General features: G+C 35.6%; 1 protein-coding gene across 1 annotated transcript in view; it reads left to right on the top strand.

Annotated features, from left to right (window-relative positions):
• CEP83 (centrosomal protein 83) overlaps nt 1-13,036 on the top strand; it is a 134,128-nt gene that overhangs the window by 78,791 nt on the left and 42,301 nt on the right. The window contains exons 6-7 of the mRNA XM_052640012.1: nt 5,333-5,581; nt 8,184-8,315. Of these exons, the coding sequence (XP_052495972.1) occupies nt 5,333-5,581; nt 8,184-8,315 (381 nt within the window). The remainder of the gene's footprint in view (nt 1-5,332; nt 5,582-8,183; nt 8,316-13,036) is intronic.

The following is a 13,036-nucleotide window of genomic DNA, read 5'->3' as shown; positions in this document are numbered from 1 at the left end:
GTAGTCTTGCCTGGAGAATTCCATGGACAGAGGAGCCTAGCAGGCTACAGTCCATGGGGTCACAAAGACTGGGACACAACTGAGCAACTAACACACTTTCATTCAGATAAGAAATCTAATGCTAGTTGAATTTATTAAAAAGAAATTGCTTGCGGTCTGTTGTTATGGGGAGTGTTCTGTGTACAAACACATCTTCATCATATATTTATTGCATTGTCTTTATTTGGAATTAAGAGCCAAAATATACTCTCCTTCCTTTAACATTTACTAGTTAGATCAAACTGATTTCTTTTTATCAGTGAGCAGATTGCTCCATGATTATTTGAAATGTAAGAAGTTGAATGAACCTCAGATCATTTGAGTCCATTAAGAATTTGGTACTGAAAAAACTAAAAATAATTATAATAGTCTTTTTCATTAAAAAATTATTTATGGCCTTTTTTTTTTTTAATTTGATCTCACTTCTATTATGGTCAGTGAAATGGGGCAGGACTGTCTTATTTTCTCCATTTTAAATGGAAACACTGAAGCACAAGATAAGGGACTTGCCCAAAGTTTCACAGAAACTCATTAGCCAAGTTAACTGAACTCCAGTACCCCAACTCCCAGCCCAGAGTTTTAAATTTGAAATTACTAATGATTCGAGGTTGCCATGTTAATTAGGGGCCATCTACCACTGTAATGTTGTAGAGAAATGAATTGACTTATATAAGATTTTGAATCTATAATAATGATAGATTTAAGGGGACTACATATAAAATTTTTCCTCTGGGAAAAGGAATGATAAAAATTTCAAATTTAAAATGTAGATTTAGTATGTTGAAGAGTAACTACTGAGATTAAAGATAATGGTGCTTTATTTTATATTTTGCTTTTAAAATCTAATGTTGGTTGATGTTTATCTGGTAATGATTATTTGTGCTCTCTTAGTTTTATCTTTTTTTTTTTTTAAAAGAATGAAACGTGCATCTGAAATCTGATGGCTATTCTATTTTTCATCGATGAAAGACCAAATGATCATTAAAAATTTTAAGATGCCAGTGGCAAATTAATTTTCTAATTGGAATGTGTTATGACGTTCTTAGAAATCTGGAGATAAATGGCTAGCTCTATGCCATGATTAGTAAAAGCTGGAAAAGCAAAACTTTCTAATAAGGCTGAAATTCTCTCCTTTCTATTTCCCAGTTGATTATGCAGGAGCAGTATTAATTAGTGGATAATTGGTGTCTGCTTTCATTCCATCACTTATCTTTACACTCCAGTTTCTCTATACAATTAAAGTAAAAACTAGTGAGATGATGTGGATTGCAAAACAGTAGTAAAACTTCAAAGTAAGGCCTACCCTTGCCATCTATCAATTTTACAACTTTAACTGGTATATAATATATTATCTTGGTGTATTAAAAATAATTGGATTTTCTTGCATTAATTAAGGACTCACACAATAAGTGTACATTTTCACTTCTACAGATGAAAGAAGTTTTGGTTCATATGGTAATACTTCAGGAAAATTTTGTTATTAGTGTTTTCCTGAGGAGCACGCTAGGAATTCACATTTTCCTCGTTATACTTTAAATTTTAAAAATTACATGAAGGAAGATATCTTATGGAAAAGAGATGTCGTGATTTCTTAGTGCATTTGACTGTAAGCACATATTAAGTGTGGGGTTTTATACAAATGAGATTCTGAAGTTGCATACATTCTTATTTGGAAGTGGTACTACTGTGTTTTCATTTTATTAGGACTCTGATTTTATATTATTCTGCAAATAGTAATGAAGAACAATACAGAGAGTTTTAGGTTCAGGTGATTGTAATGTAGGCTGAATGAGTGAAAGAGTAATCCAGTGCAGAAGTATTAAGATCTTGAGAGAGGGCAGTGAGCATTGCACCATATGAAAAACTGATATAATACATAATGACAGGTCTCTGAGACTGTTCCATCATGTGTCCCAAACTGGCTGTGCTCTGCCTTGGATTATGTAGGGATCATGAGAAGCCAAAGTTCCTGTGGCAAAAAGGAGAACTTCTCTGGGTCTCTGTTACCACACGCTGTTTTCCTTATAGCACTGGTAGCAGGAGAACTGATCATGCCCTCCTTGGTTGGGTCCTTACGCTGACATGTACATAATCACATTGGTAGACATCATGAAACCTCTCAGAACACTTTTGTTCTGGTGGGTTCTAAAGTTCTATCTGAAGTGCTGCTTTAGGTCCAGGTGTTTCCTTTATTTATTATTACGTTTATTATTATTTATTTTTTTAAATTTTACTTTACAATACTGTATTTGTTTTGCCATACATCAACATGAATCCGCCATGAGTGTACACGTGTTCCCAATCCTGAAACCCCCTCCCACCTCCCTCCCCATACCATCTCTCTGGGTCATCCCCATGCACCAGCCCCAAGCATCCTGTATCCTGCATCGAACCTAGACTGGTGATTTGTTTGTTATATGATCTTATACATGTTTCAATGCCATTCTCCCAAATCATACCACCCTCTCCTTCTCCCACAGAATCTAAAAGACTGTTCTAGACATCTGTGTCTCTTTTCCTGTCTTGCATACAGGGTTATCATTACCATCTTTCTAAATTCCGTATATATGTGTTAGTATACTGTATTGGTGTTTTTCTTTCTGGCTTACTTCACTCTGTATGATCGGCTCCAGTTTCATCCACCTCATTAGAACTGATTCAAATGTATTCTTTTTAATGGCTGAGTAATACTCCATTGTGTATATGTACCACAGCTTTCTTATCCATTCCTCTGCTGATGGACATCTAGGTTGCTTCCATCTCCTGGCTATTATAAACCCTAAAGTCAGGAACAAGACAAAGGGCAAGCCCACTTTCACCGCTGCTATTCAACATAGTTCTGAAAGTTTTGGCCACAGCAATCAGAGCAGAAAAAGAAATAAAAGGAATCCAAATTGGAAAAGAAGAAGTAAAACTCTCACTGTTTGCAGATGACATGATCCTCTACATAGAAAACCCTATAGACTCCACCAGAAAATTACTAGAGCTAATCAATGAATATAGTAAAGTTGCAGGATATAAAATCAACACACAGAAATCCCTTACATGCCTATAAACTAATAATGAGAAAGTAGAAAAAGAAATTAAGGAAACAATTCCATTCACCATTGCAACGAAAAGAATAAAATACTTATGAATATATCTACCTAAAGAAACTAAAGACCTATATATAGAAAACTATAAAACACTGATGAAAGAAATCAAAGAGGACACTAATAGATGGAGAAATATACCATGTTTATGGATCAGAAGAATCAATATAGTGAAAATGAGTATACTACCCAAAGCAATCTACAGATTCATTGCAATCCCTATCAGGCTACCAGCGGTATTCTTCACAGAGCTAGAACAAATAATTTCACAATTTGTATGGAAATACAAAAAAACCTCGAATAGCCAAAGCAATCTTGAGAAAGAAGAATGGAACTGGAGGAATCAACCAGCCTGACTTCAGACTCTACTCCTTTATTTGAAATATTCCAAAGTCTCTAACTTACACCCTTCTCAGATTACTCTGAACTACATTATAATAGACAAAAGTGATGGGACCAGTGATGGGACCAGTAATGGGGTCGTGATACCATGATCTTCATTTTTCAAATGTTGATTTTTACGCCAGCTTTTTCACTCTCCTTGTTCACCCTCATCAAAAGGCTCTTTAGTTCCTCTTCTCTTTCTGCCATAAGGGTGGTGTCATCTGCATATCTGAGGTTATTGATATTTCTCCTGGCTATCTTAATTCCAGCTTGAGCTTTATCCAGCCGGGCATTTCTCATGATGTAATCTGCATATAAGCAGGGTGACAGTATTCAGCCTTGATAAATTCCTTTCCAAATTTGGAACCTGCCCATTGATCCATGGAGAAGGAAATGGCAACCCACTCCAGTATTCTTGCCTGGAGAATCCTGTGGACAGAGGAGCCTGGTGGGCTGCTGTCTATGGGTTGCACAGAGTTGTACACGACTGAAGTGACTTAGCATGCATGCATGCATTGGAGAAGGAAATGGCAACCCACTCCAGTATTCTTACCTGGAGAATCCCAGTGACAGAGGAGTCTGGTGGGCTGCCATCTATGGGGTCACACAGAGTCGGACATGACTGAGGGACTTAGCAGCAGCAGTAGCAGCCATTGTTCCATGTTTGGTTCTAACTGTTGCTTATTGACTGCACTTCTTAGATTCATTTATAGCAATGTGAGCAGTCAGTTGTCTCTTGGGCCATTTTGGCCCAGGCTGCAGAGCATTACTTTAAGTCCTTTTGGCTTAAAGTGAGCCTTCTAAGCTCATCCTGGCTAAAACAACCCCAGTGATGTTTATAGCTGTCGTTTTTAACTTTCTTTCTCTCTCTCTCTTTTTTAAACGACTGAATTTTTTTTTAAGTTAAATCATCTAAAGAAACCCCATATATAAAAAGAGGAGCTGGTATAGTTAACAACAAAGATTTGTTAGTAGGGGATAGGGAGTTGGAGAGATCAGCAAAGGGAAAGAATGAGTTTTACTCTGATTACTTGGACCCTCATTCCTGGAGGTGAGAGACCTCTGAAGTGCCTTAGAGGTTAGGAAGCAGCTTGAAATCTCCTGATGCTGAGGTGTGTGGGATCCAGTCGCAGTGGTTGGCATGAATAAGAAGACCATTGGTCTTTCTGTTCAACAAGTTCCCTGGTGATTTGTCATTACCCTGGGGTAGTGATTTTCAGTTCTTTCTTGCATCTGAGAATTAAGAACTAGGCCATCACTACAACTGGGGCTTTAATAAACTCTCAGCTATCATTAAAACTCTCATCAGTCACATTTGTAGTTAGTAATGTGGACAAGCAGCTTTTTTTAATAAATTAATTTGCTTTGGAGTAGATGATTTTATTAGTGTAGATATAGCCAAAGAATTACTGTCAGATGAGGAAAAGCTTAGGAGTAATCAGCATATTGATCTTGCATAAGTCCCTGTAATGTTCTGATGAATTTTAAAAATACTTGACATTTTAAATTATTCTGTAGTATTATTTTTAATTTTGAACTTTAGCCAGCATCTGATGAAGCTCTGTGCTAAACACCATGAGGAGATGGAGGGAGAAAACTAGGACAGGGTCCTTGCCCTCACAGTTCAGTCATGCCAAGTACAGAATGAAGAACGTGAAATTTTAGGATTTTTTTTCCTTTCCTTTTTCATTCACCACCTGAGCTTTTCTGTTTCGTATTGTGCAATTTCAAATTTTAATTTGCTGACTTGTAAAGCATGTTTATGGCTGAAAATTTGATAATTTAAGGTTGTATGTTTTCTTTCAAATTATTATTAGATTACAAGATTGGAGGAAGATAAAGAACTCCTTAACCAGTTGCACAGTGTTGATCCCACAAGAGAGAGCAAACGAATGGAGCAACTTGTTCGAGCAAAAGCCCATTTGCATCAGAAATTAAAAAGTTTAGAAGCTGAAATAGCAGAATTAAGAGCTGAAAAAGAGAATTCTAGTGCTCAGGTAGAAAATGTCCAAAGAATTCAGGTGCGGCAGTTGGCTGAGATGCAGGCTACAGTCAGATCCCTGGAGGTAAGGTTTTAATTGCTTCCCGGTAGACTATGGCATCCTTTTTCTTTTTTTATTTGAAGTGCAGTTGACAGACCTTTGATTTTTAGAGCATAAATATGTGCTCACCACTTTAATGCTGACGCATTTGTGGAATCCCAAGAGTAGATATACTTTCTGTAAAGAAGAAAGCTCTTGATTGAAGCAATAGCTATGCTACCACATTTACAAAGGGATTATTTATTCTTTCGGAGTCATGTCATCTAGCTGAAATGTTTTAACTCTTTTAATGCCACAGAGTAGAATATTAAAAAATATTTTTAAAAAATTGAGTTTCTGAAGACTAAAATCATCTCGAACCAGAAAGAGCAATTTCTTTCTAGTCATTCCCTTACTCTGTGATTTACTATCTTAAAATCATAACTCCTGTTTCAACAGAAATACTGCACTTATGTCTTATGGCAGCTTCGTGCCAGAGTAACAAAATTCAGCTTGGCTGCTAATACATATAAAGCCTTTACTGAAGTATTCCTAAGTTCATTAGGGAAAGAAAAGAGCTGTCAGAGCTACATTAGTACTCTTAGGTATTCTTCTATGAAGTTCTTGGTTTCCATTGTTGGAAAGGAAAAACTTTTACTTTATCCTCTTAGGTTCAGTGTTTGAGGATTGTGAGTTAAACTGACAACAGACAGATTAGCAAGAGAAAAGGCAGATTTTTATTCATGTGTGTAAACAGGAGTTCACAGAAAAATGTGACTCAGAGACAATTTAATTTGGGGCTTATACACCATTTTAATGAGGAAAAGAGATGGGGAGAAAGGACAATTATAGGAAAACAAATGACTTTTAGGAAAGGTAAATGGGCCCTTAGGAAAACAAATGGGAGATGTGACAATTTTGTGATGATGTTTGTGTAGGTGATGTCTTATCTTGGTGATGGTGTCTCCTGTGGTAGAAATTGATCTTCCCTAGTTATGAAACTCCTGGGGAAGGGAATTCTAACACTTAAATTCTTTTTAGAGGCTCTGCTTTTAGACAGATAAGAGGAGTTCAAGAAAAAAGTTTTTCCTGTGTCTCCTGATTCTCAGAAGACTTCAGCTCAAAGTAATTTTTATGTTGCAGTGGCAAATTCTGGACCCCTTTACCATTTTATTCAGATAATGCTTAGTGTCTTACGTGAAGCAAATATACTAGTTTCATAGTTTTTAAAAGTTTATTTATTTGGAGCAATCTGAAATGTTTTGTTTTCAGAATGTTTCAAAATAGTTGTGAAGTGATTTGAACTGGAGGGAAATTAGTGTGCACAAAGTTTTTATTTAAAATCCAATATCCAAATCCAAAATAGTGAGTTTTTTTCCAGGCTACCAACTGGTAAAAGAAGTATATTAGTATGTTTTGAAGAGTAGAAGTCACCTTTTTGTTTTCCGAATGAAACTCCTGACAGTATTTAGTGGATTCCTGAACTAAAGTTGTTATTGGACAGTATCATTGGACCTTAGACACGAGGCAGTTCAGAATGAAGTGTTTATGTTGCCAACCTTCCATCCTTAACGTATCTCCTCAGTGACAGATTAAGTGGGATGATTGTGATTTGAGTATGGTATGTGATCTCTGTGTGAAACTTTGTGTTGAGGTCATTTAGTGATTATTTTTAGGACAAGTTGAATGATGACACAGGGTGGGAAGTTTATTTGTGATGTTTTCAAAAAAGCCTATGTTTTTATTATTTGTCAGATGAAAATAAGTAAATGGCAGTAGCATGCCTTTCTTTGTTGCTGGGTTTTTTGGTGTTTTTTGGCTCTCATTGTGTCTGAAGAGTATCATTTTATATGTGAGGAAAATAAGTTTTTGAATTATTTTTAATGTACTCCTTATCATATTTAAGATATATAGGAAATGAGATGTTATAGAACTGAAGCTTATCCTTTAATTGCAAAATGTTTTCATGTTAGCTATTTTGAATAGAAATATTTTTTAAAAAGTATTCATTTTTCCCTTTCTAATTAAAGAGTACTATGAGTATTACCAACCAGGAATTTTCTTGACAACTTCATTAAGAATTTTTATTATGTGATGAGGTCAGGAACTGTGGAGTTCTTTCCCTGTACTTCCAGAAGCTCCAGATTAGTTGAGGATTTTAAAATTTTCATCTCTTGGGTTTTTTTTTTTTTTCTTAATCTCCATTGATTTTAGATTTTCAGTTCTCACTTCTTAATACCACAAATGAGCCCTCCTGTCTACCTGGTAATATATTTTTTTCATATCTTCTCTGCATTTATAATCCTCCAGAATGTTTATTTGAATTATGTTCACAATAATAGTAAAGAGGTATCAAATGCATGTGTTAGGTATGTATTCTCTGAGAGAAGTATATGAGTTTTAGCTTGGTGGTGGGGGCTGTTGATAAGTAAGTTGTCTAGGTAACCTTGCATATTTCCTGGAACAAATCTCTTTCATTTGAATTCTTCTAATTGCTTTGAGAAAACTTGTTACTTTGGTATATGTTAATGTTGAAGTTTTGAATATTTGAGGTAGTATGATGATTATATTTATTAGCGCTTATTTTATTTTTATATAATTGTGAAAAATCATCAGCAAATTTTAAAATATTTTGTTTTAATAAAAGGCTGAAAAACAGTCAGCTAAACTACAGGCTGAACGCTTGGAAAAAGAGCTACAATCAAGCAATGAAGAAAACACTGCGTTAATTAGTAAATTGCATAAAGCCGAACGGGAAGTAAATACGTTGGCCAGTAAAGTAAGTTGTCCTCAGTATTTACTTTATTCTTTAGAATGCTTGAGACTGTATAATGACAAAGGAATTTTGTGTTTAAGTAGCTTACTTTTCTACGTTGAAGTCTCTTTTTTGGTCTTATTCTACCTTCTAAATACATGTAGAATTTGACCATTCTAACCGCCTTTATTGTGACCACTCTAGTCCAGTTTTTAGATCAGTCTCCTAACTTGGTCTCTTCACTCTACCCTGTCAGAGCTTTGTGTGATCTGGCCTCTGCAGTCTTTCCCCAGTCCTCATAGTCCGTTTTCCCTCCTGTTCACTTTGCTCTAGCCTCACTGGTCTTCTCACTCTTCCTGGATCAGGCTTCTACCTCAGGGCCTTTGTGCTTGCCTGTCTTGCATGATCTTCCCTCACATATGTATATTGCTTTCTTCCTCACCTACTTCTGATGTTGCCTTATCAGAGAGGACTTTGGTTTCTTCACTTAGTGAAATACCATCTTCCCTCTTCCTCCACCTTACTCTCTGTCTTTTTTATCTGCTTTATTTTCCCTCATATGTCTTAATGCCAGGTGATATATTTGTTTATTTTTGTCTTTTCTATCCCTTTTCCTTCAATCAAATATAAGCTCCAGAAGAACCAGGACATTGCTTTTGTTACTGTTAGATCTTAGCTCCTGGAACAGTGCTGGTACAGTAGACACTCAATAAATATTTGTTAAATGAGTGAATCAACAGCATGATCTGCATTTTTTTTAAAGAATATAGTGGTTTGAGCATCTTTAATATACAGTATTCTCAGAAATTTAGATGTTTTTTCCTCCTCCAAAGGCAGTGTATATAAGGAATCCAGTAACCAGAAGTAGGATACCAATGATGAAAGTACTTTATAGAATACTGTAGTGAATATCAGCACTGGGGGGAGTCAGACATATTCAAATTACATTTCTTCCCCTTACTAGCTGTGTGATCTTGGGCAATTTACTTTCTCTGTGAAGACTTTAGCATTTTCTTTTATGAAAGAAGACTAATACTTTATAGAGTGTGGCAGAGATTAAATTCTGCACTGAAATATAAAGCATTTAGCTTTATCACCTGAATATACCTATATTAGCAGTACTTGGGGTAGCTCTAAGAACTTGAAAATAAAACTGATTTCTGTTGATGAGATCATGTATTATATTTCTATTAGAGTAATTAAAATCACCTTGAAAGTTTCTAGACCATAGGGAACTTATCTAGAGGAGTAATGTATTCATCATAAATTCCTTGTCCAGAGTCAAACGGTGTTTATGACAGAAGAAAGAGATAGTTTTAGTTGGCAGAGTGTGAGTATTCTGGTCCCACTGAAGAGATTATTCTTACTGTGGAAAGGAATACCTCAATCTGTTTTAAGTTGTGGCTATGAAATAATCAATTCCTCCCATTCCTTTTGTTCTGATTGCATTATCCTAAGCAGCTTTCTCTGAAATTTTTTGTACAGGGAGAGAATGCACTGGTCCTTCAGGATTAGAATATTCATAGTCCATTACAGTTTTTTCTCATGATTAATAAACTGACCTTCTGGTTTTATAGATCACTTTCTGTAAACTGCAGTAGTGTGAACTTTGTAAACTTTAGTAACCTCTCTCTGACCTTGAGAGCTGTCTTTAAGTGCAGTGACAGAATTGGATTTCTGCGTCTGAAAGGCCAACGCTGTGATATTAGATATATCAGATGCCATCCTTGGAAGAGAGTCTACCCAGTTTTTTCTGTGGCAAATGCATATATTTTCCACTTTCAGACTGTATGTTTATTAACATACATTGCTAAGAGTTGCCTGTTTTGTTAAAGGCACATTTGCATTATTTTGCATATAAATGGTCTATTAGAAACCACCCATCAACTTTAGGCAAATCAAGTTTTCATTTGAGATCTTGCATTATAAAAATATTTTGTTGGAAGGATAAATTTTAAAATAATGTTTTAAGCATTCTCACAGTTTTCTTTGCAACTTGAAATTTTCATCAACATTTTACAGTTCTCACAAATGGTTGTTTGCAATGCAAAGGAACACCTGGGGTGTTTTTGTCTAAATTATTCAGATTTGTAAATGTTTGTTAGGTTTTGAACAGTTATATCATGTAACTATCAATGTCTTGAATTAAAAAGTATTACCAAAGATGGCCTAAAAATAATGACCTTAAAAATATTTTATATTCAGTTAGATAAATTCTTCTGTTACCTCTTGAGGTGTTTGAGCTTTAGGACTCCAATAAAATGTACAGTTTTAAGGAAGTCATCCCACAGAGTTATCCTTATTATGTAAGTTAATAAGGTCATTCCATCTCTGACCTTTGAAAAAGATCAGTTTGAATACTGTCTCTTTGGAATTTACCTGAAGAGCTGCTTGAGTAATACATTTTTTCAACTATATTTGAATTTCTTGCTTATGCATATTGTTTTCTTGTGTGTGTTTGTGTAATTTAACAGATTCTGAACCCTTATAAAATGCCTATTCTTGCTACTTTGTTATACTTCTTAAAGTTTTATTAATACTAGCTAATATTCTCTGAATAGTAATACTTCTGTTGTGTCAAAAACATAAAGCAGATTCACAAAGACTAGAATCTACATGGAAAACACATTGTGGAAAAAACAAACAGGGTAGCTTGGCCCTGGGAAGCTAAGAAGACTGTAAATCTTTTCAAGTTATGTGCAACATTTTAACCCTGTACATTTTATTTAAGAAAAGATTGCTGGTTTTCCTAGAGTTTTTGATGTTTGATTACAAAAGTTAAAAACTAGGAATCTAGAGGCAAAAAGAAACTATTATACCCATTTGGGATTTGGTTCATATTACTCATAGAAAGTACTTTTATTTGTCATATCTCAGTAATTAATATTCATACAGGTTTTTCCATTTTTAATCAAATAATTCCTTTTAATATTTTTTAAGAAGTTAATTAACTGTTAGTATGAGTGCAGTCACTTTAGGATTTTAAAAATGTGGCAGTAAAGGAAAACAAACTCACCAGGGTCCTCAGATAAATTTGAATGCCTATTGCTTGGGCATATACCACTAGTTTAATAATAGTAGTAGTCTGAAGATAACTTCCTGTCCTTTGTTGAAGCTGAAACTCCAATACTTTGGCCTCCTGATGCAAAGAGCTGATTCATTGGAAAAGACCCAGATACTGGGAAAGATTGAAGGCAGGAGAAGGGGATGACAGAGGATGAGATGGCAAAACTGGGCTCTTGTCTAACACTCGGAAAAGAATTGTCCGAGGAGACACGTGCTGACAAAGCAAGAGATTTTATTGGGAAGGGCACGCGAGTGGAGAGCAGTAGGATAAGGGAACCCAGAACTGCTCTGCCGCGTGGCTCACAGTCTCGGGTTTTATGGTGATGGGATTAGTTTCTGGGTGATCTTTGGCCAATCATTCATCTTTCCTGGTGGTGCACACATCACTCAGCCACTATGGATGCTAGCGAGAGGGATTCTGGGAAGTGGACGGACTCCCGATGTTTCCATTCAACCTTTTGGGAACTCTTCCAGTTGGTGGTGGCTTATGAGTTCCCTATGCCTTATCAGGATCTCCTGTCATAAAACAGCTCGTGCAAATGGTTACTATGGTGCCTGGCCAGGGTGGGCGGTTTCAGTCGGTCTGCTTCCCCTAACAGCATCACTGATTCAGTGGACATGGGTTTGGGTGGACTCCAGGAGTTGGTCATGGGACAGGGAGGCCTTGGCATGCTGTGGTTCATGGGGTCACAAAGAGTCGGACATGTCTGAGTGACTGAACTGAACTGTTTATTCCGTTTCATTGATTATAGATTAATTGAAAAATATTTTCTAATTTCAGTAAATCTCTGAATGAATTAAAAATATGATTTTATATATTTTGTAGTTCTTCTCATTGAAATGAAAGATTCTGCAAAATAACATGGCTCTGATTTTCTACCTCATCTATAAAGCAGCTACAATGTGATTTGCTAATGAAGTGTATGTCATTCTTAACCTTCTGCAGTTAGTGTATAATAGCAGGTTATGATTACATTTGTCATACAAATTGGACTTTCGTTATAGCTGTATTTAAATTTTAAAGCATTTATGAATTCTATCCATGAAATTATAAAAACTCAAATCTATAGCAAATTTGAATTTTAAACTGAATACAATTATTTAGCTGCTCTGAAAGCATTTAGAAACAGCTTTGTAAATATTGTTCTTTGAGACTTGCTTTCATAGAAAAGAACCTCAGGAAGATTTAAAAATGCAAATCTGATGTCAGCACGAGGTATTCATTTTGTATAGTGTCATTTGCAAATCTGTGGGTTAATTTGGAGGGCTGTGTCTTAGTGCACAGTACTTTCTTAATTTGTTTCTTTTCAAAGTGAAGATTTTGCGCGAAACCCTGTTACAGTTCCAGGACCTTTCATAGACAGAGTCTTTTCCAGTAAGATACTTCTATTCCTCATCTTTGCTCTCTTTGGCTCTGGCACCTCTTCCTGATTTATTTCTAGCTCCCTTCTCTAGTTTTTATAGACTTTTATTGCACTCAAGTAAATTATCCTTTATCCTCCTATTACCACCATCTTATATTTTACATATTTGCCTTTCTATAGTTGTGATTTTTCTCCTCTAATTTAATAGTTTTATACAATAGTATAATATGTGAGAATGCAGGCTTATCTAACCTTTATGTCTGTATGGTTAAATCCTCAATCTAGCGCTGTACCTAATTTTGGAAACACCTCACC

The sequence above is a fragment of the Budorcas taxicolor genome, chromosome 5 (genome assembly GCF_023091745.1).
Source record: "Budorcas taxicolor isolate Tak-1 chromosome 5, Takin1.1, whole genome shotgun sequence".
Lineage (NCBI taxonomy): Eukaryota > Metazoa > Chordata > Mammalia > Artiodactyla > Bovidae > Budorcas > Budorcas taxicolor.
The sequence above is the reverse complement of the archived record's forward strand: the minus strand, read 5'-3'. Positions and strand labels throughout refer to the sequence as shown.